This window comes from Monodelphis domestica, chromosome 1, assembly GCF_027887165.1.
Source record: "Monodelphis domestica isolate mMonDom1 chromosome 1, mMonDom1.pri, whole genome shotgun sequence".
NCBI lineage: Eukaryota > Metazoa > Chordata > Mammalia > Didelphimorphia > Didelphidae > Monodelphis > Monodelphis domestica.
In genome coordinates, this window is record NC_077227.1 from 341253009 (window position 1) to 341277758 (window position 24750).

At 38.6% G+C, this 24750-nt stretch overlaps 1 protein-coding gene across 4 annotated transcripts in view; it reads right to left on the reverse strand.

The window, feature by feature from the left end:
• Positions 1 to 13682: 13682 nt before the first annotated feature.
• The window catches only part of FGF1 (fibroblast growth factor 1), a 167411-nt gene continuing 156343 nt past the window's right edge, over positions 13683 to 24750 (reverse strand). For all 4 annotated transcript variants that reach the window (XM_056821848.1, XM_007473807.3, XM_007473805.2 and 1 more), the window contains one exon: positions 13683 to 18065. In XM_056821848.1, the coding sequence (XP_056677826.1) occupies positions 17871 to 18065 (195 nt within the window). In that variant the 3' untranslated portion in view covers positions 13683 to 17870. The remainder of the gene's footprint in view (positions 18066 to 24750) is intronic.

Consider the following 24750-nt stretch of genomic DNA (forward strand, 5'->3'; position numbering starts at 1 on the left):
TTTTTTTCTTTCTTGAACTCTTTTGGGAAGTGGTTGGTCTTTGTTGAAAGACCTAATTGGAGTTGGATTAAACACTTATTGGTTTTGATTGAGGTGGATTTAGGTTGCAACTCTGTGGGGTGGTTGTTATTAGCAGTAGTTATAGGCAGTTATAGGTAGACATAGGCAGTTTTAGGTAGTAATTATGGGTAGTTATAGGATAACTAGTACAGACATTAGGAAATTTTCTTTCTCTACCTCTTTCCTATATTTCCATCCTTTACTATATTCTCTGCTATCTCTATTTTAATAAAATTAAACTGTTAATTGTTAAAAGGTGCTCTTTTATTTTTGTCAAACTCGTATTTTAACTCTTACACCAAGCTTTTTTAAAATGTATTTATTTGTTTACCAATTACATGTAATAACTTTCCACACAAGTTTTCCCAATTGATGGGATTTAATTTATCTCCCACCCTCCCTCCCTTTCCCTCTCCACTGCTGGTAGGTGATTCAGTCTGGATTATACAGGTATTATCATGCAAAACATATTTCTACATTGTTCATTTTTGTAAGTGAACAATTTTATAAACCCAAATAAGCAATTGAAAAATCGTATGCTTTCATCTGCATTCTTATTCCAACAGTTATTTCTCTGGAAGTGGATAATATTCTTTGCCAAAAGTCCCTCAGATTGTCCTGTGAGCCAACCGTTTGGAAGAGCAATTTGAAACTATGCCCAAAGGGTTTTAAAACTGTGCAAACTCTTTGATCCAGCAATACCATTACTAGGTCTGTATCCCAAAGAGATTTTTTTTAAAAAAAGGAAAGAACCCATTTGCATATAAATATTTCTAGCAGCTCTTTTTGAAGTGGTAAAGATTTGGAGAGGTTGTCCATCAATTAGGGAATGGCTGAACAAGTTGGGGTCTATGATTGTAATGGAATACTATTGTGCTAAAAGAAATGATGAGAAGGATGATGTCAGAAAAACCTGAAAAGATCTACATAAACTAATGCAGAGTGAATCAAGCAGTCCCAGAACATTATACACAGTAATAGCAATATTATATGATGGACAATTGTGAGTGACTGTTACTCTCAGCAATGCAGTGATCCAAGACAATCCCCAACAACTCATGATGAAAAATGCCATCTGCCTTCATAGAAAGAACGGATGGAGTCTGAATGCAGACTGAGACATACTATATTTTACTTTCTTTCTTCATTTTTTAAATTCAAGTTTTCTTTCACAAAATGACTAATATGGAAAAAATGTTTTACATTATTGCACATGTAAAATATATATCAGATTGCTTGCCATTTTTGTGAGGAGGAAGGAGGAGAATTTGGCTCAAACCTTTAAAAAAACAGATTAAAATTATTTTTTCATGTAATTGAGGAAAAAATATAAAATAAAAAATAGAAACTGCCATCCCCAAAACTTATAACTTCCAAGAGATGTGGATAAAAAACTTTCAAGGTTATAAAAGAAAGAAACTGAGAGGTAATGCAGTGCAATGGGAGTAGAGGGGGAGAGCAGTTAAGTGGCACAGTGGGTAGAGCACCAGGCTTATCTTCCTGATTTCAAATCTGGTCTCAAATAGTCACTAGTGGTATGAGCCTGGACAAGTCATTCAACCCTATTTGCCTCAGTTTCCTTTTCTGTATAATGAACTGGTGAAGGAAATGACAAACCACTCTGGTATCCTTGCTAAGAAAACCCCAAATGGGGTTATGAAGAGTTGGACATGCCTGAAAAAATGATTGAACAGCAAAGTAGAGCAGTGGACAATAGACTAGCTTTAAAAGCAGGAAGACTGGGATTCATATCCTGTCCCTGGAATACACTAGCTTTGTGACCCTGTACAGGCAAGTCAGTTGTAGACTCCATATAAAGTCTAGTCCAGAGCTTATGCAAGTAAGTTGCTGATCTGCATTAGTGGCAGAACTTTCCACACTAGGAGTTCATTATACCTCTGAAATCACAAATCTAGCTCAAAATCTTTTGAAATTAACTGTGAAGACATCTGTCTTTAATGTAATGGGTACACGTCTCCTTTGTAACTAGCAATATTATTTGTATACAAATACTGAAGGTACTTGGGTCTTAGCAATAGTGTCTATTCATATAGATAGCCTCTGAAATCTTGTTTACATTATTCATTTATTCAGCAAAGCTTACTTCAGAAAGTAAACGTTAGCCCAGCTCAACACTTCACAGATTTCCATTGAGTAGAGTCCAAAACAAGAAAGGTCCACATGTAAGCAGAATTTGTGACTGCTTGTGTGCTTTGGCTTAAGAATGATGAAACACCATTTTAACCCCTAAAAGATCTACCCAGTTGTCGGCCATAGAGCTTAAAACGGTCCTAATTCAAGTAACTCTTTGGAGTCCATAGTTTCCAGGAATATAAGGCTTAAGGTGTATAAATGCTGTCTGAAAGGACTGTTCTTTAGCCAGCTTTTCTTCTCACACCAATTTTCATTTGTTTAACAAATTAACTAGAAAGGCCTTTGATGAGACTTGAATCCTGAAGGAATATAATACAGAGCAGGTCAGTTTAGATGAGCTAAGACTGAGCTTATTGGATACTAATAGAAGAGAGTATGGAGGGGACAGCTGGGTGGCTCAGTGGATTGAGAGTCAAACCTAGAGATGGGGAGATCCTAGGTTCAAATCTGGCCTCAGATACTTCCTTGCTGTGTGACACTGGGCAAGTCACTTAACTCCCATTGCTTAGCCCTTACCACTCTTCTGCCTTGGAACCATCCTAATGCAAACATCACATGTGTCCTTGATCAGAACCCATTTCCATGTTGTTGATGTTTGCACTAGGATGTTCATTTAGAGTCTACCTCCCCAGCCATATCCCCCTCGACCCATGTAATCAAGCAGTTGTTTTTCTTCTGTGTTTCTACTCCTATAGTTTTTCCTCTGAATGTGTATAGTGTTCTTTCTCATAGATCTCTCCGGGTTGTTCAGGATCACTGCATTGCCACTAATGGAGAAGTCCATTACATTTGATTGTACCACAGTGTATCAGTCTCTGTGTACAATGTTTTCCTGGTTCTGCTCCTCTCGCTCTGCATCACTTCCTGGAGGTTGTTCCAGTCTCCATGGAATTCCTCCACTTTATTATTCCTTTGAGCACAATAGTATTCCATCACCAACATATACCACAATTTGTTCAGCTATTCTCCAATCAAAGGGCATCCCCTCATTTTCCAATTTTTTGTCACCACAAAGAAATCAGCTATGAATATTCTTGTACAAGTCTTTTTCCTTATTATCTCTTTGGGGTACAAACTCAGCAGTGCTACGGCTGGGTCAAAGGGCAGACTTTCTGAATAACTTCTTAATGATAAAAATGTCCTCAAAATGGAAATGGTACTGTGTTCCCTATTACTAGAGGCACATGCAAGCAGAAACTGGCCGATATCTTGTCAGATACTATCGATGGAATTCCTCTCCAGATACAGATGGAGAAGTTGGCCTCCAAGATCCCTCCTAGTCTTCAGAGTCAATGATCCTATCGTTCAGACACACCAAATAGCTGGGCAAAGGGTTCACAACAAAGCAGGCCTTGAAGCTTCTCAGAGAAAAGCATAGGGCAAAAAGCAGGTAATAGTGTGAGAGGAGAGATGGAGTAAGGGCTAGACAGCTGGTCAGTCAGCAAAACCTAGGTTCAAGTCTTGCTTCTTATACCTATTGAGTATTTAACCCTGAACAGGTCCTTTAACCTTTCTCTGCCCCCAGAAGCTCATGAGAACTCTAGGTTGCAGAACAGCTGGTGAGATGTACTAGAAAAGAGAGCTTCTTAATCAGTGCAATCATAAGTATGTACTCCTTCCCCTCAAATAATGGGAAAATAAATGATAATTACTTCTATTTCATAGAAATAGGGAATTCTCTCAAAGATTTGGGGATACTAGAACTAATTTATCCCCTTGTTCTTTTTCTCTTTGGCCACCAATTGATTGCCAATTAATTTTTAATTTGCCTCTCAATAATCCCTTACTAGTATAATTTTTATTGCATTATGATCTGAAAAGTTACATTTATTATTTCTGCTTTTCTGCATTTGTTTGTGATGTTTTATGCACTAGTGCATGGTCAATCTTTATATATGTACCATGTGCTGCTGAAAAGAAGGTATATTCTTTTTTCATCCCTATTCACTTTTCTCCAGATATCTATTAGCTCTAATTTTTCTAACATTTCATCCACATCTCTTACTTCTTTCTTATTTATTTTTTGGTTTGATTTATCTAGGTCTGATAGGGGAAGGTCGAGGTCCCCTCTAATGTTGTTTTACTATCTATCTCCTCTTTAAGCTCCAATAGTTTCTCCTTTAAAAATATGGATGCTATACCATTTGGTGCATGTATGTTGAATACTGATATTTCTTCATTGTCTATACTGTCTTTTATTGGGATGTAGATACTTTCCCTATCTCTTTTAATCAGATCTATTTTTACTTTAGCTTTGTCAAAGATCACGATTGCAACTCCTGCCTTCTTCTTCTCACTTGATACCCAATAAATTCTGCTCTAGCCTCTTACCTTTATCTTGTATGTATCTACCTGCCTCACATGTGTTTCTTGCAAACAACATATGGTGGAATTGTTGGCCACCATTTGGAGAGAGTCTTATATAGCATATTTCTGCCTAAGGGTAACATAGATGGGTGAATTTCCCTTAGATATGTATAAACAAATTCTCACCATTTCACAATTATTAACATGATAGACATCTGCCTCTTCCCAGCATCATTGTTCCCAAACCTAGAAACTGGTAGAAATTCTGATGGTTTTGTAACTTGCTTCCATGTTTTTATGTCCTATGAAATACTTTTAAAAAATAATAAGCAAGTCCACACATTTATTTTGGGATCAATTAATAACATTGCTATCTAAACTTGGAAGAAAACATCTGAATCAGAATCTCTGGAACTAGGGCCATTAATAGCTCAATTAAAACCTATTTCCAATAGTAGTGAGACATAAATACCCAATAATGGCTCCACTTTTCTCTCCCCCTCAACTTGACAGCTTTGGTAGCCTTGGGCTTTGGGTACTGGGGAGTTTGTTGGGAATGAGAAGCATTGTCCTTTGCTCCACCTGCTGGACAAGATGGATAAAAGCCACTGGGAATTGTCCAAAGTATTAGCAAGTACAACCTTGGCCCCTAAAACTTCATGTCTGGAATGCATTTTTCAGAGCCTATAAGTTGAGCATGGGCCAGAAACGTGCACTTCAGTATTTATAATTTGTGTCCTTTGGCAGAATGTCTAGAGAAGTGTTATAATTCAGCTCCGTGTGTGTGTGTGTGTGTGTGTGTGTGTGTGTGTGTGTTAAGAAAAGTAGGTGAGGAGAGAAGATGACAGAATAGAAGATTTCTGACTGCATAATCTCCAGATTTCTCTCCATTCTCTTCATCCACCTCTGGATACACTCTAATTTGTCAATGCCTCCACTTAAATGGGATACCAAGAGTTGAATATTTTACTCTAAATGTGGTCTGACCACTGGGATTATCACTTCCTTTGAGCTAGACATTATATTTATGTTTAGTGTAATCTAATATTATTAGCATTTTTAGTAGCAACATTATCCTATAGTATCCACTAAATCAAAATGGTGGTGTTTTGGGTTTTTTTAATGTAAATTCAGGAACCGTAAGGTCATTTCATCCCACTTTATTTTTCTGTTGAAAAGTAGCATGGCATGCTGGATGGAAGCTAGATTTGGGGTCAGGAAGATCCACCCCTCAAGTCTTGCCTGTGTTGCATGTAGAGGGGCTAGGTGATCATAAGCAAATTGTTTAGTCTGTCAATATTCTCAGGCAGCTTTCTGAGAATCTAAATTCCTGATCATTTGCTTATTGGCATCAATATAAGGAATTTCCATACTAGAAGTTCTCTACATTGATGAAATCACAGATACAAATGCTCCTCCCTCAAAGTTTAAAAAAAATTTTTTTTCTTCTTGGGGACATCTGGGTGACTCAGTGGATTGAGAGCCAGGCCAAGAGTTGGGAAGTCCTAGGTTCCAATCTAGCCTCAGACACTTCCTACCTGTGTGATCTTGGGCAAGTCACTTAACCCCCATTGCCTAGCCCTTATTGCTCTTCTGCCTTAGAACCAATACACAGTATTGATTCTAAGACAAAAGATGAGGATTAAAAAAAATTTTTTTTTCTTCTCTAAAGTCATACCACCAAGTTTCAGGTTGTTTTGAATTTTTTTCATTTTGTTTTTGGTGTTTCAAAAGGTCCCTGATCTCAACAATGCATCATCGCTTGCTATCTCCACTGATAGTGATGGTGGTTAGGATTTTTTTTTTTTAGAAAATTTTATTTAGTCAATTTAGAGCATTATTCCTTGGTTTCAAAAATCATATTCTTTCCCTCCCCTCCCCCTGCCTTTCCCGTAGCTGACACACAATTCCACTGAGTTTTACATGTGTGGTGGTTAAGATTAAATAACCTCTATGATGTCATCTATCCCTGAATCTAGGCCCAAGCATTTATTAAGCACCTACTACATGCCAGACACTGAGGAGCTAGGCTCTGGATCCTAAAATCCAATGATTTGATCAAGTGATTTTTCTCCTAAGAAACTCACAGTATCAAGAAAATGTAGGGAGGTGATTAGTATTTTGGAAGGCAAAACAGTCTCAGAAGGCAGGACTATTGCAAAGGCTGGGGCTATTGCTTGCACTTCGGAAACTCGCCTCTAAAGCTGACATTATCTACTAGTAGTAGTAGTAGTAGTCTCTTGGTAACCGAAGATGGCGATTGTCTTTGTGCATTTTCATCTATGATAGATGAGTGTGCATCTAGATATTTTAGAATTCCAAACAATAAGAATAAAACCTGCTCTGCTCTCCACTACTATTAAATATAACATAACCTATAAATAGAATATAACCTATCTTTATGGTTTCTGCTCTTATGGCAAAGAAGAGAATTTTGTTGGGGTTACAATTTCCTCTTGTGTTATGGGAGAAATAGCCCCACCACTGCAATTTCCCAGGACTATTAATGTAATAGGGCCCTCTCCTGCAGATGTTCTGCTGTGTGCATTCTTCAGGTTTTTCTGTTCATTTCCACTGGGAATCCCTAAACTAAACACATTTGACTTTTCCAGGCTATCGCCATTCCCCGTCCTCTGTCACCCTGGGTCACCTAAAGTGTGTTCTGTGAGTCTGTCTGCTCCTGCGTCTCAGAGAACGGAATCACAGTCCTATTTCTAACTCTTTGGTTTATTGGCGAAATGCAAACCATGCATGGGGTATATACACACAAGAAGATTCCCTTCTAGCATCTTTGTGCTAGCAGGCTCCCCCCGCCACCCCACATCTTATCTGGGTGTCCTGGCCTAGAAGGGTCCTAGAAGAACTGCTTCAACTTCCAAAAACCAGCTCTGCCCAGAATTGCCCGCCACATCTGAGCCAGGATAGTTTTATAACAAAAGGAAGCAGAACATTTAAGTACCAGTTGGGAGTAGGTCAATGCTGGGCACCTTTAAACGCCATCAATCCTGAGTGAGCTCGATAAACACATGGCTGGGTAGAATTCCTTCAGTGCCAGGGTCTGAGTTTCTAATGGACTCATCAGTCCTTCTAGCTGTTTCTATTTCAGTCTCCTCCCGCCTTCCTCTGTGGGATGGAGCCCAGTTTGGGCCAGTTGCACTAGCCAGAAGCTGTTCTATAGAATATTTTGGAGAATGAAGGGTCTGAGCTGTTCCTGCCTATAACAAAGCCACCCTCTATGGGTTTCTGAGCCAGTCTTTAAAAATGAATATCAAAGACAGGAAGAATATAAAACTGGGAGAGTTACAGTGAAGTATGTATCTGTTAAGCCTGTCTCTGTCTTTATCACCAAACACTGTGGCGGAGTAAAGTAAACTCTTAAATTGAACATTGGTCCAAATAGGGTGTGCCCAACCCTTCATTAAGGTTGATATAAAAGACATCAAGGACACAGTGAGGTTTTGAATGTTTATATAACAAGACAGACACCAAGTTTCAGCAGCCGAACATGTAAATTTAGCCTCTGTGACAGATGGAGATTTAGAGGTAAGGAAGTAATTGGGGAAACAACTCCTCTCCACATTACAAACATTCTAGGCCCATTAGTGGACCAAAAAATAGGCTTAACAATGTAGTCATTTTATCAGGCAAACCAGCTCTGTGGTTTTAAGCTATGATGTGTTTTTTTTTTCTCTTTTAATTTTCTAACTGTGGCCGAAAAGGAACAGGGTAGGATGTCATAGCATTTCGGCCACTACATGGTTACAAAGAAAGTCTCAAAGTTATTCTGCTTATTTCTCTTGTAATCTGAGAAGATGCTGTATGAAATATTAGGGAACAGGTGACGGATCATGGCCTCAAAGGTTAAAGTCTTCTGAATAGGGTTAGAGGAAGTATATTGTGATCAAAGGCAGGAGGACTTTGCTTCGTGTTATGTTGGAGGCTAAGGATCTTTTTGTGGGTGCCAGGGAGGGAACATGGGGGAGTGGAAAGGAGTCTGTTCCACTTTCCATGGGCCACTCAGTTATTGGTTGTTGATCCAAACTACAAGAAGCAGGGGGTTGCTGTGGCTAGAATATAGGGATTGGAGTTTGGAGGACAGATTCCATACTGCCTCTGTCTTTTATTAATGGCGTGACCTGGAGCAAGACATTTAATCTTTCCGGCATCTTCACCGGTAAATGGTGATCTATGATGATAAAAGACTTCCCCAAACAAATGAAGTCACAGATCCTTCTCTTACAATCATAATTCAAACTGGAATCCTTGGAGATTTTTAAATGAGAGACATGCTTATAAATCTTATCATGTGGGCAGGCACTCCCAAATTGTTGATATTTTGCTTTTGGGAAATAAATCCTGTTCACCGCTGAGAAGGCAAAACCATCGACAGACAGATATACTTGATATGCGGTTGCTCTTAGGCTAGTGGTCAATGTAGAAAGCATGAAGTTGTCTGAGATGTGGGGATTTTCTGCTGCTGCAGATGGCAGGTCACTCCAATGAATACGATCCCTGGTGATACTTGACTTTCATTCTTCCTTTAATGGCAAGAGTCATCCAGATGAGGATAGTTCCCTTACCCTACCCTAATCCTTGGAGGCAGACTGACATTTTTAAACTTGTTCAGCCAAAATTAGAAATTTAAAAGCCTGGATCTACTGTACCACAAACAGCAACTATTCTCCTTGAATCTAGGTAGATATTTTTCAATGGCAAATGGGCAATTTTCCAGCAAGAGATCATTTGACATCCCAGAGGTAGGACCTTCTTGTTGCATGTTTGGCAACTCCTCTGGGTGTTTGGTGATTATTTTCAAAAGAACTAGCAAGAGGAGCAGCTAGGTAGCATGGTGGATAGAGTGCCAGGCTGGGGTTCAAATCTGGTCTCAGATACTTTCTTTTTTTTTTTAAAACCCTTACCTTCCATCATGGAATCATTGGCTCCAAGGAAGAAGAGTGGTAAGGGCTAGGCAATGGGAGTAAAGTGACTTTCCCAGGGTCACACAGCTGGTAAGTGTCTGAGGTCATATTTGAACCCAGGACCTCCCATCTCTGGGTCTGGCTCTCAATCCACTGAGCTAGTGACTGGGCAAGTCACTTTACCTTGTTTGTCTACTCTTTCCCCTTCTGTCTAAGACAGAGGGTAAGAATTTAAAGCGGTTAGGGAGAGATGGCAGGGAAGATTGTGGGGACAAAGTAAGGATCACAAGATAACAGATTTAGAGCTAGAAAGGATCTCAAATACCATCCAGTCCCTTATTTTATAGAAGTTGGAAACTGGGGTCCAGAGAAGTTAAGTGACTTGCCTTATGTCACATAGCTAGTAAGTATCTGGGGCAGAATTTGAACCCAGATCTTCCTGACTTCTAGTTCAGGATTCTATCTACTTTACTATACGCCTGGATGGAGTAGTTATAGATGAGGAAAGGGCATTCAGAGTTTTGACTAGCAATTTTATACCCTGAGACAAGAAACATAAATGTGCCCTCTGAAAAACTTTTATAATTCATGATATGAAAATAATCAAAGAAATAATTAAGACAAATTCAGTTGAAAAAGTGTTCTAAGTCTCTTATGATCAGAGAGATGCAAATCAAAACAACTCTGAGGTATCACCTCACATCTAGCAGATTGGCTAACATGACAGCTATGGAAAGTAATGAATGCTGGAGGGGAGTGGCAAAGTTGGGACATTAATTCATTGCTGGTGGAATTGTGAATCAATCCAGCCATTTGGAGGGCAATTTGGAACTATGCACAAAGGGCGCTAAAAGACTGTCTGCCCTTTGATCCAGCCATAGCACTGCTGCGTTTTTACCCCAAAGAGATAATAAGGGAAAAAACCATGTACAAGAATATTTATAGCTATGCTCTTTGTGGTGGCAAAAAATTGGAAAATGAGGGTATGGCCTTCAATTGGAGAATGGCTGAACAAACTGTGGTATATGTTGGTGATGGAATACTATTGGGCTCAAAGGAATAATAAAGTGGCAGAATTCCATGGAGACTGGAACAACCTCCAGGAAGTGATGCAGAGCGAGAGGAGCAGAACCAGGAAAACATTGTACACAGAGACTGATACACTGTGGTACAATCAAATGTAATGGACTTCTCTACTAGCAGCAACGCAATGATCCAGGACAATTCTGAGAGACTTATAAGAAAGAATGCTATCCACATCCAGAGAAAGAACTGTGGGAATAGAAACAGAAGTAAAACAAATGCTTGATTACATGGTTCAATGGGAATAGGATTGGGGATGTAGACTCTAAATGATCATCCTAATGCAAACATCAACAACATGGAAATAGGTTCTGATCAAGGACACATGTAACACCCAATGGAATTGTGTGTTGGCTACGGGAAGGGGTGGGGAAGGGGAGGGAAAGAACATGACTTATAACCAAGGGATAATGTTCTAAATTGACTAATTAAATAAAAATTTAAAAATAAAACAATTTTATTTATTATTTTAATATTTATTTTATATTTATATTATTTATATTATTTATAATATATTTTATATTTATATTATTTATATTATTATTATAAAAATAAAACTATTTTACAAACAGAGGGGGGAAGACAAATTCAGTTGAAAGGGGTTAATAGATGAGGGCATCTAGCAACTTCCTATTTTTATTAGACTCAGTTGTTTCTACAGGGTTCTACATGAACTTCTACAAGTTTGTAAGTTAAATTTTAATGCTCTTTAAAATTTTTCTACCTTAAGACAAAGCCCATCCTATCTAGGACTATTCTGTAAGGAGAATTTCAAAGATTATAGGAGAGAAGAAAAGGGATGAGAGGTTTTAAAATAAACCTTCAAGTTCTTGAATACAGAAATCCACTGAGTCCAAAACTATACTCAGCTGTGGGAACTTATGGAATTTATCTTATTACATTCATTTCACATTATTAGTAGCAGATCAGAGTGGCAGAATTCACTGGTTTGTGGTGTGGCTGACTTTAGAACAGATGGTTCCTGGGTAACTATATTTCCCATCATCTTGTTTGTTCAGAAACAAATAGTGACTTTGAAAACACTGATGAGCCAAAGGATTGATCAGGCAAAGGAAGAGTGGGAGAGGACAGAACCAAATCTGGTGGGGAGAGCAATTTACTTTAGGCACCTTGGAAAGCCAAAAGAAAAATGAGTGATATCTCATACGTAGCCAGTGTAAATTCACACTGCCTAACATTTTTCTATGGTGCCTGTGTGCCAACACAGAGGTAACTACTACATGCTGTTGTTGTTCCGCTGTGTCCAACTCTACATTACTTTTGTCCATAGGGTTTTCTTGGCTAAGATACTGGAGGATTTGCCATTTTCCTCTTCTTTCACCTGTGTGTTGGGTTCTACCACAACTTTGTCAGACATTGAGATATTCTGTGAAAGTCTGGAAAACTTTGACCTGTTTAAAGAGGCCTTTGTTTGGATTGACAGCTTAGAAAGTTTGATAAACAAAACCTGAACCTCCTCTATCCACCTCCCCATATTTATCATAATGCTCCTTCTTTTCACCTTCACCTAATAGAATCCTGAGCTTTCTTCAAAGCTGGAGTCTTCTGCTTGAGATCTTTCTTGAGCTCCTCAATGATGAATGCTCACCATCTTGAAATGAACTCTTAATATACTTTGTATTTTATTTGTTTGTTTCCATTAGTACATAGAACTAGAGGGAGAAGGCAGCTCAGAAACCAACTAGTCTAGTGCCCTTATTTTATAGATTATGAAACTGAATCCTGGAGAGTTTAAGTGGTTTACTCAAAATCTCAAGACAATAAACTTCAGAGTCAGAATTTGAACCTAAAGTAAATTTGAACCTACAGTCCTCAAGCTCCAGTGTTATTTCTGCCAACACTTCCTTCCACCTCAGTAGAATGGAAACTCCTTGAGGGCAGGAACCATTCCATTTTTGTCTTTATATCACCCAACACCCAGCATAGTGCCTTGAATACAGTAGCTTTTTAATAATACATATTTGTTAAATTGTATTGCCTTGAAAGGCAAAACAAACTCATTACCTTTTACTGAAACAAGCTAATTTAAAGACAATCCTTTTGGCATTTTCAAGACATACATCAGTTAGTTCCTTAGGAAAATAAGCTGGTCAACCAACCACACAAACATTAACTCTTTTTGACAGGATTAATAATACAAAGAAAGAGTGTAACCTAGGTTAGAGGACTCATTGCTTTGTGGGGATAAGGGATATACTTCTTAGATCGTTGTTGTTTTTGTTGTTTAGTCATTTCAGTTGTGTCTAACTCTTGGTGACCCTGTTTGGGGTTTTCTTGGCAAAAAGTTACAGTCACTTGCCATTTCCTTCTCCAACTCACTTTACAGATTAGGAAACTGAGGTAAACAGGTGATTGAGGCAAACAAAAAGTGACTTACCCAGGTTCACACATCTAATAATAATTTGAACCCAATTCTTCCTGAATCCAAGACCAGAACTCTATATACTGCTGCCTTACTTCTTAGATCACAAATCCCCAAACCTACAAATAGAGAGATTCCCTATGTTCAATATATGAATAAAAGTGGAAGAAAGATGCTCAAAAAGGTATTTCCATGTCAAGTAGGATGTTTTTAGAAAAACTTGGAAAGATTTGTATGAACTGAAACAAATTGAAGTAAACAGAACCAGAAGAACATTGTATACAACAACAAATTATAGGATGATGAACTGTGAAGTACTAAACTGTTAACAGTGAGACCAGGACACAAGGCAACCCCAAAGGACTTATGATAAAAAGTGCTAGCCACAGCCATAGAAGGAACAGACAGAATATGAATGCAGATCTAAACACGCCTTTTCTTGCCTTATATCCTTTATGAGTTTTTTTCTTACATGTACAATATGTGTCTTCTTTTGTGATGTGAGAAATAAGGAAATTTTTATTGTATGACAACACTGGAATAACCCAAATCAGTGTTTACTGTCCTGGGGTGGGGTATTTGAATTGCAAAAAGTCAGAAAGCATTGTTAAAAAATTATTTCTACATGTAATTGAAATAAAAATAAAAGGAATAGAAAATACAATTTTTTTTTAATTTTAAAAAAGTATTTTCATGTCAATGATAGTGAGAAAGATCCTTTAGTGGAAAGCTAACTGGACATTACATACAGGAATAATAAAGGCATTCTCAGAGAGTTATTCCATTATTGAACTTTTATTGAGTTTTGGTAAGGTGCTGAGTCACACATACAAAAAGGAGAACCACACATTTCCATGGCTAGACTTTACCTACAGCCCCTTAGCTGGGTACAGAGTCCAGGCCCTCACTTTCATACCTTATGAGGACTAGTCAGTTTCCCATCATTCAAAGGAAAGCTTCTGCTTTAGCTCCAGCCTGCACCCTAGCCCATGTCAACTGTCTTGCACCTGCTTTGTGCATTGTTGGTCCCAAAGGGGCCACATCTGTCACCATGGCTGGAGAAAAAAGTAACAATACTAAGCAATTGAAAACACAAGGGCTCTTGACAAGTAAATAGGACAGGAATGTAAAATACTACATCATGGGATGGATTTACAAACAGGGACATGTTACAGACAGGTCAGAGACAAGGATACACATAAGGGAAATAAAAAATAATGGGAGGGGAGCCATTCTCAATAATAAACCAGAGAAAGTTCCAAATGGAGCAAGGAAAGAAGGAGTCAAGCCCAAGACCAGTAGGTTTGGGTAATTTTTCTTTTTGTAATTAGAAAGCTATCCTCTTGGCCTGACTCGCCCTTGGAAGATCTAAGGAGGGGACATTATATTAGGTGATAACATGAGCTTTTTCCACTGATGGAAACTGCTAGATCTTTAGAGAACGGGACATCTGGTACTCAATTTCATTTCCTCAGTCAACCGAATAAAATGAATGAATCAGGCCACCAATTTTTGCATAACAGAAAGGATTAGATCTGCAATATGTTTCTTATATAACAAGCATCATGCCCTGGGAGAGCTCGTAATGGCAAAATTTGGTGTTAATGCAGAATGAGTCATCCCAGGCACAAAGCAGCCAGGTCACATGACTTGGCAACTGTGTCCCAAATTGTTGTCACCCCATGTCCCTATAGATTTTTGTTAGTCATGAAAGCAAACTGAATCAGTTTATGGAAAAAACTCTGCTTCAGGGTGGTGGAGTCTCAAGTACTGGCAGAGCGGTGCCATAGAAACAGTAATGGGTCTAGAGCCTGAGGCCCTGGGTGCAAATCCCAGTTATGTTATTTTCTAAATCTGTGACCCTTGACCCTTCTGGGCCTCAGTATCTTATCCATAACATTTAGGAGAAGCTGACCTAGATGGCTTTCTGTGGTCACTTCTAGCTTTTAGTCCACAGTCCTTTGATTCTCTAGCTTCTTCTAGCTGTAGCTTTGGTCCAGAGCACAGTCAAGAAAGAAGTAAATTACTGGATTAATGGCAGCATCACAATGGGTTCTGTGACAATAAGCAACTGGGTCTGCCTCTAAAATCACAGTCTTTCCTCATTAGTTAGCAACAGCATTTAATGATTCGTGAGCTAAGCTCAACAACAGATCATTACAGACTATTAGAAATCCCTTGAATTTCCTCTTTGGATAAATTTAATCTGGCACAGATAGAATGGCAAAGAGATATTATCCAAGATTGTACTATCATTCCTAGCTCCTTGGTGGGGTTTATTAAAGGACTGAATGGGATAATTGATGTGAAAGGATAAAGGGAGATCACAGAAGGGAAAGGAGTGTAGTGTGGCATCATTAATTACAGTCTTAGCCACTTTATTTGAATTATTCAGCAGCACGGTGACTTTAAACACCTTTTCTGGGAGCTGTAAGCTTTCCTTCCAATCTGAATGTGACAGTCCTGTTGCTAAGGTGTTTTCTCACTTTGCATTGGCTCAGCTCTCTCACAAAAACCTGTGATGGAAGCTTCAAACAAGCTTTGTTCAAGGTCCATGAGACCTTGCTCAAAGATGGGCTGTTGTTCTCCTCTGTCTTAGACAAGATACCCTTTTTTTCTGATAGAGAATTCATAGCAGCACAATGGAAACCAAAGACAGAGAAAGAGATTCTTCTTCTGTGAGTAAGCATAATATGAGTTCTAGAGAATTGACTATCATATGATATTGCCGTCATCCTTAATAAGTGAATACTAATGAGGTTTAACTGCAGGTGGTTTCTAGATTATGTATGTGATTAAAATGTATGCTCTCAATAAATAATATGGAATAGTAAAGTTATTTAACAAGATACCAGTATTGTAAGTCAGAGATGAGGAATATTTGTACTAGTCTGCTAGCCACGTGGTTCAGGGTTTACTTCAAGCAAGAAGCATATTAATAATAATGGAAATACTATGCCTTTGGTAGAGTTGTACCCTTTGTGAAGAGTGCATTTTTGTCCTCTAGATACTGCCCAAAAGGTACTCTCTCACCGTTAGTGGAGGACTTGAAGTCAATATTTTTTCTAGAGCAGGAACTAGGAATTTTTGTGCCTGGCAGAACGACAATTAGCATGGAGTGGCTAGAATACCAACATCTTGGGAGGGAGGCATCCTTCGTGCTTGCTACAGTCCTCCTCCAGAGCCCTGTTCATGGGAATCATTCCTACTCCCATTCCTTTTCCTTCACTGCCTTGACCAATCCCACCTTAGTGGTCTTGTCCCTCTAGGCCATGCTCTCTTTCCCCACGGTAGAACCAATGTAACTTTAACAAGAATAAATTGCCCACATTAGGTCCGGGGACAAATTATATTGATAATGTACATTGCCTTCAATCCACACATAGACATTCTTTACTTTCCCTGGGTGCTGGAATTCCTAGTTACATCTTTGAAACTGGGGCAAATATGCTGAGTTGGTGGTGGTCAGGCAGGGGTGGCAGCCCTGGTCAGTGCAGTCATGACCCTGGGAGTGGGCTGCCATGGCAATGAGATCCTGGGAGAAGCCAAACTAAGGTTGGACAGTCTGCTGGACTCTTCTGTGAAATCATGAAAGAAGAATGACCCATTACTGGATATTGGTACCCTACATCCTATGCTACAATTCTGTTTTATTACTTGCTTTCACTTTTTTTTAATGTAGGCATATGTATGATAAACAGTTCCTTGAAGTGGTTGGGGAACCCCCTAAAAGTAGGAGTTTTCAATTTCAGGTGACTGGTTGAAAGGGAGATGGTCTCTTTGCAAAGTTTCATTGGAATTTCAGGACTCAGAGTTATTCTGCAGCTCCTTAGCTCTCTTCTGCTCATTCACATTCATTAAGGTTCCCAACATCTCTACACACCAGGGTCTACAGACTCTATGTAGTGGGAAGAACACTGGATTTGGAGTCAGGGAACCAGAAATCAAATCTTGCCTCTACTATTTACTAGCTACGTGGTCACCTCCGGCAACTCACTTAACTGATCTTGGCCTCGGTTTCCTCTGGAGACTAGATTAAATAACCTCTAAGGTCTTTTCTAGCTCTATAATACTCTGACTTCTGTTCCTAAAGGGTGAAAGGCTCCTCTATTTATATAGTTACTTTTTCCTTCCTTCTCTTTTCTGAACTCCTCCTGCTTGAAGGATACTGGACAGTAGATTTCCCCCTTTTTTACAATCTTCCCCTTAACTGATCAGTGCTTGATTTTCCTGCTCTTTCAGATCAGCCTCATCTTGTGCCCAATCTAAAACCCTTCTTTGGTATCTTGCCTTCCCAGCAACATTCTTCTTAATACCTTGTAAGGTTAAAGAAGCATAAAGATTTCTCTCAATTATTCCCTTCTCCCCCTTCCAGAGGATTCTTGTCTGGCCTTTCCCATTTACAGTCCTTTCACATCCACTTGGTTCTGCATCCCTGATCCTGCTTTCTGTGGGTGGCCCACCCCCAATCTTGTAATAAGTTACTCTGTTAATATTTGTGGGGTGTTAAAAGGAAGAGGGCTTTGAGCCAGGTGTTTGGGGAAAAGAGCAGATGGGGTTTGCTCCCTCAGAGAGGAATTGTATGCAGTTACTAATGACTCATTTGGCATGCCCCTTAACACACTTCATTTGGCCCCATGCATGCACCTTTGCATTTGAGAGGCCTGTCCTGCTGCTGAGATCCACATAACAATGGAAAATCAAAACACAGCCCGGGACAGCCTGGCCTGTTGGCCCTAGCAGCATTTTGGTCCATTTGTGCCGGGTTTTACTAGCGCAAACAGCTTTGCATAAGAGGGACTAGGAATTTAAAAGCACATAGCTTGCAAATAGAGGTGGCTGTTAATCGCAGGGCCAGGCTACCCAATAGGCAAAGGGACATTCAGAGCTCCAGAAGTGGGGGAAAGAGGTGTTTGAGATTCCTGGGATTGTTCTGGAGTGGCCAACACCTGATTTAGATTTCCTTACTCAGAGGACACAGGGAGGGGAAGGAACAGGATGGCTTTCTGGCCGTAGTGAGTCCTGGGACCCTTTTTGCAGCTTCCATTCTTCTTGAGACCAACAAACCAATTTTTCTCTGCATGCTTCTTCGATGTGTAGGTGTTGTAATGATTCTCCTCCAACCTCTCCAGAAACAAGCATTCTTCACTGGGTGTCTGCTATAAAACAGAAAAATTATATTCATTAGGAATGGCTCCAGGGGGAATTCCATGTGAACTGGACTGACCTCCAGGAATTGATGTGGAGTGAGAGGAGCAGAACCAGGAGAATCTTATACACAGATACTGATACACTGTGGCACAATCGAATGTCATGGACTTCTCTACTAGCAGCAACACAATGATCCAGGACAATTCTGAGGGACTTATGAGAAAGAACGCTATTCACACCCAGAGGAAGAACTGTGGGAGTAGAAATGCAGAAGAAAAACAACTGCTTGATCACATGGGTCAAAGGAGATATGGCTGGGGATGTAGACTCTAAAGGATCACCCTAGTGAAAACATCAACAATATGGAAATAGGTTCTGATCAAGGACACATGTAAAACCCAGTGGAATTGCACATCAGCAACGAGAAGGGTGGGGGGAGGGGGAGGGGAGGGAAAGAATATGATTCTTGTAACTAAGGAATAATGTTCTAAATTGAATAAATAAATTTTTCAACAAAAGAAAGAAAGAAAGAAAGAAAGAAAGAAAGAAAGAAAGAAAGAAAGAAAGAAAGAAAGAAAGAAAGAAAGAAAGAAAGAAAGAAAGAAAGAAAGAAAGAAAGAAAGAAAGAAAGAAAGAAAGAAAGAAAGAAAGAAAGAAAGAAAGAAAGAAAGAAGGAAAGAAATGTCTCTAGGGGGAAGCTGGGTAGTTTAGTGGATTGAGAGGCAGACCTAGAGATGGGAGGTTCTAGGTTCGAATCTGCCCTCAGACACTTCCTAGTTTTGTGATCTTGGACAAGTCACTTAATTCTCGTTGCCTAACACTTACCGCATTTCTGCCTTGGAACCAGTACATAGTATTGATTCTAAGATGGAAGGTAAGGGTTTAAAAAAAGAAAAGAAAAGAAATGCCTCACTTTCTGTCTCTAGGACAATGTAGACAAAACACTTGAGGGGGGGAAGAGTCTAATCCCATGTTGGTGAACCTATGGCACACATCATGCTGGAGGGAGCTGCTCCCTTCCTCCTTTCCACATGCAACTGAGGACATTTCTCCCATTACTCACCTCTCTGCCCAGCAGTCCAATGGGAGAGTTTCCTCCCTCCCCTGTCTGGGGTAAGGTGGGGGTTGCAGTTTGGGCACTTGGTCTCTAAGAGGTTTGCCATCACTGGTCTAGTCTATGGCAGACTACATTATCTATGGTATTCTCTAACTATAAACTTGAAGTCCCTTTTGGAAGGAAAATGGTCAAATGCTAACATTTCATCTTAATGAAGATTTCACTGAGCAAAGTCAGAACTGTAGAGCCTCAGGATTGTTATTGTGAATATAAATTTCCATTATATACAAGACTAGGTTTAGAAGATGCAGGAAATAAGCATTTAATTCTAGTCCGTCAGTCCATACACAGGAAGTTGCTTTCTAAAAACAAACCCCTGATATCAGATCTATGGGCAGCTAAGTGGCACAGTGGATAGAGTGCTGGGCCTGAAGTCAGGAAGATTTATCTTTGTGAGGTCAAATCCAATATGAGACATTTATGAGCTGGGTGACCCTGACCAAGTCACCACTGTTTCCCTCAATTTTCTAATCTATAAAATGAGTTGGAGAAGGAAATGACAAATTATTTCCTGTATCTTTGCCAAGAAAACTCCAAATGGGGTCATGAAGAGTCAGAAAAGACTGAAAAAAAAATCTAAACAACAAATCAAGTCTTTATCTCTAGCCCTAACCTCTCTCCTGAGCTCAGATTTTTAATTTCTAATGGTACGAAGGGCTGATTCCTAAAGTCCTTTCCATTTCTGAGCTGTGGGGATTCTTATCTCCAGCTCAATGTCCCATTAACACCTCAAATGCAGCAATTCTGAAACTAAACCTTTTCTCTTTTCTATAAAATCTTGACTTTGCCAGATTTTTTCCTCCTGGTTTTTAAATGATCAATTGCACTATCATTACCTTTGGTTGGAAACCTTCATGTTACTATAGTCCAGAAATGTCAAGCACACAGCCTGCAGGCCACATGTGACCCACAACACTCTTGAGTGCTGCCTGAACCAGATTAAAATGTAGCAGCTATCAGATTTTAATGTGTTGGGAAAGTAATAAAAAAAGAAATATATAAACATGTGGTTTTCTAAGCCAATATGAATTCCACAGGAATTCTTATGTATAATTTAATGAACCTGTTTCTATTTTAATTTGATACCAGTCCTATAGAGTCTTCCCTTCTCAAGTCCCATACCTGATAAATTTTAAAACTTGTCAAATATTGTCAATATCAATCCTACCTATTCACCTTCTCTAGAATACAGGCCATTATTACCACCTATAAGGACAATTACAGTAGCACTCTAACCTTCTGCTTTCAGATGCATTCTCCTTCCTTCATCCTTCAAATATTTCCTTACTATTAATTTGATCACAACACAGCTAACTTCAAAAGCCTTAAATGGCTCCTAAACAAGGAAATAAATATAGTGGTGAAAACATTGGATTTGCAGGTAGAGAACCTGAGTTCTGACTGTGATCCTTTTACTTACTAGCTGTGTGACCTTGGACAAGTCATTTATCCTGGATTTCAGTTTCTTTATTTATAAAATGAGAGAGCTGTTCTACATGAACTCTACGTCCCTGTGGCACAAAATCTATGGTCCTACGGGAAATTCAAAAACCATATTTTAGGAAAAACATCAATGAGCTTAAGAATATCCAGAAGAGATTAACCAGGACGGCCAAAGACCTTGAGCTTCTGCCATATAAGGATTGGACAATTCTGTACAACTCTGCCTCTCTTAAATTCAACTTCCACCCAAGTCAAGATTTTAAGCCACCTTCATACCCATTGGAACAAGTTGTTCTCATTTACCCATTCTAGTCCCAAATTTGTCATACTTTCTGAAGTATCATGATGTGGAAATAAGCCAAGTGGGTTGGTTCTTTCAACCAGCATCTGTAGATAGATGAAATTGTGGAACAGTGAAAACAACATTGGATTTGGAATTGGGGTTGCTGGGTTCAAATCCTTCCTCTGTCATTTAGTACCTGCATATCCTTGAGTAATTCACTTAACATCTTTGGGCTTTCATTTCCTCATCTGTAAAATGAGAGAATTGGACTAAATGTCTGGTAAGGTATCTTCCAACTCTAAATGTCTGATAATATGATCCAATGAAATCAGGTTAATGATAACTAATATCTGGGTTCCAAAGTAATCTCAAATACTTCTAAGCTGTGTGACCCTGGGCAAGTCACTTAACCCTCATTGTCTATCCCTTACTGCTCTTTGGGCTTGGCTCACTTCACAGTATTGATTCTAAGATGGAAAGGAAGAGTTTTAATAAAAATAACAACTAATATTTGTATGGCACTTTCAAGTTAACAAAATGATTGACAAAAATTGTCTCCTCTGAGCCTTCACAACAATCCTGTGAAGTGGATGCTATTATTATCCCCATTTTATAAATGGGGAAACTGAGGCTGAAGAAAGGTTTAGGCTCCAGGGTCACACACCTAGTAAGACAGCATTCAGATTTAGGGCATCCTGGATCTATGTCTAGCACACTACCTAGCTTTCTGACTTAGGTTGCTAGGACAAAGACAGATTTAAGGGGGGGGGGGAGAGGAAGTACCAAGAGGAACAAATAACTTGATAGGGAATAATGATTCCAGAGTGGGGGAGGTTTATGGGCAGATTGGATATATTTTAGGATGTCCAAGATCTCTACTGGCATCATTTTTACCTCCTTTTTCTGGTTGCTGCCTTAGAGTTACTTTTTTGCAGCTACATAGTACCCAGATAGTTTCCCAGATTACCCCAATTCTCCTTGCCCTAGCAAGAATTCTGCTATAGCCCCTTCCCTCTCTGATGAATTCATTTGCTAAACCTGCTACAGTGACCAAAAGATCTGGGTTTGGAACCCCCAGATTGAGATCGCAGCTCTGGCCCTTACTATTTGTTACTTCACTTTCCTGGGTCTCGGTTTTCTCATCCATGAAATGCAAGGTTGTAGGAGATTCCCTTTAAGATCCCTTTTAACTTGTAGTCTTATGATCCTATGAATCTTAGCTCTGAATGGATTATGACAATTCACCTACAGTAATCCATTCTGTTGATTTTACAGAGGAAGAAATTGAAGCCCTCAAAGAATGTGTGATTAACTGACTTTCAAGAATTTGCCATCAAACCAAATAACTGCCTTTTCAGTAAAACCCACTGAAAACTTGTTTAAAAACAAAAAGATGATGCATGCCAAATAATCTTTCCAATATTTGTAATATATTTTATGACTGGAAACTTTCTTGTACAATTTGCTGTTCAGTCATTCAGTCATATCTGATCCTTCTTGATCCTATGGACATCAATGCTGTCCATGGAGTTTTTTTGGCAAAGACACAGGAGTGGTTTGTCATTTCTTTCTCCAGTGGATTAAAGCAGAGGTTAAGTGATTTCCCTAGGCTGGATTTGAAGTTAAGTCTTTCTGACTCCGGGCCCCAGAGTTCTATCCATTGAGCCACCTAGCTACCTCCTTCTTATACAGTTATTATTGTGGGGTTTTGTTGTTGTTCAATCATTTTTTTGAAGTTGTATCTGGCTTTTCATGACCCTATTTGGGGTTTTCTTGGCAAAGATACTACAGTGGTTTGCCATTTCCTTCTCTAGCTTACTTTACAGGTGAGGAAACTGAGACAAAGAGGTCCTATGGATGTCAATGCTCTCCATAGGATTTTCTTGGCAAAGATACTAGAGTGGTTTGCTTTTCTTTCTCCAGTGTATTAAAGCAGAGGTTAAATAATTTGCCCAGGGTCACATGGCTAGTAAGTATCTGAGAGCAGATTTAAACTCACAAAGTTGAATATTCCTGACTCCAGGTCTAGCACTCTATCTACTGTACCATCTAGTTGCTCCTTACACACCAATAAATGTTTTGCTTTAAACCTAGGGACCTACTATGTGCCTGAGTCTGTGGTGGGCACTGGGGATAGAAAGACAAAAAATAAAAGAGTACCTGCCATCTGAGAGCTTACATTCTATTAAGGAAATAATATACACATAAACAAGTATCTATGAAATACATACCAAAGTTGGGGGAGAATAATAATTGTTGGCATTTATATAAAGCTTTACGGTCTGCAAAGTGCTTTGTTTTTAACCATCCTGAGAGTTAAGTGAAATTATTATCTCTATTTTACAGTTGCAGGAACTGAGGTTGAAAGAAATTAAATGAACTGCTCAGGGACACACAATTTTGAAGTAAAGGGATTTAAAATCCCATCTTCCTAACTCCAGGTCCAGGATGCTATCTACTATATCACCTAGGAATCATAAGGAAAGGCTTCCTGTAGGAGGTTTCAAATGAGTAGAACTTTGAATGAAATAAAGGATTCCAAAAGGAGGTAAGGAAAGCATAATTACATTTTTATGCTTGGGGGACAGAGAGTGCCTGGGACTTGTCCTCTACCTTTTGCTGTTAAATATTTTAACAATGACTTGGATGATATGTTTATCAAATCTATAGTACATGCTAAATTGGGAGGAATAGCTAACTTGTCAGATTATAGAATCAGAATCCAAAAAGATCCTTGCTAAAGATAAAGTGGAAAATAATGGGACAAGTCTAATCTGGACTATTTTAAAGGAATGCATTTAAGGCTTATATTTGTGTCCAAAGAGTTGAATCTACAAATGTAGCATAATACCAGTGTATTTTCTCATTTAACACTCCTACAATGTAATTTGACTGTGTTAGTGTGGAATCTAGTCACCAAAGTGAGAGATAAACACCCCCACAATGTCACACTTAGGACCTCACACCTTTTGGCTAAGTGTGTTAAACACCCCTACTTCTCTGTGGGTTCTGCTTGATCCTCTAACCTGTTCTCACACTAGCAGGTCTAAGTTCTTAGAGACAGACCACCACCACAATGTTACATTCAAACTTCCTCAGAGTTCTAGAGTAATCCTGTTGGGGGGAATACACTTCTCCTATTCACTACTTGAAATCCCATTCAATATACTTTTTATCAACAGGGTCCCTCACAAAGCAACACATCCACATATTGTGTGAAATGCATATAATCAGGGACTCACAATAATGTCACATTAACCATAACCATTTTCTTAACAATAAGGAAAAATAAATAATATAGATGTTAATATATCAAAGTAAAAATATAAATATAATATTCACATAATGCTAATCTTATAGTAGAATAACATTATAGATACTAATAAAGCAAAGGTATAAATAATAAAGATAATTATATATGTCATTATATATAATTATTGGTGCTAGTATATTCTGATTATGCTATAATTACTATATTATAGATGCTAATATATTAACGCAAAGGTATAACTAATTAAAATAAATTATGATACATATAATATAATTATATCATCATAGGTGTTAATGTATTATTGTAATATAATTATGTTATAATTATATCATATTTATATATGTATATTGTATATATTGATATATATTATATATTATAATAATATAATTATGTCATAATATAACATATAATTATATTATAGATGCTAATATATTAAAGTAAAAATAGAAATTATAATACATACCCATAATATGACATATAATATTATAGATGTTACTGTATTAAAACAAAGGTATAAATAATAAAAATAAATTAAAATATACATATAAACCCAGGTCAAACTCTTCCCAATATACTCAA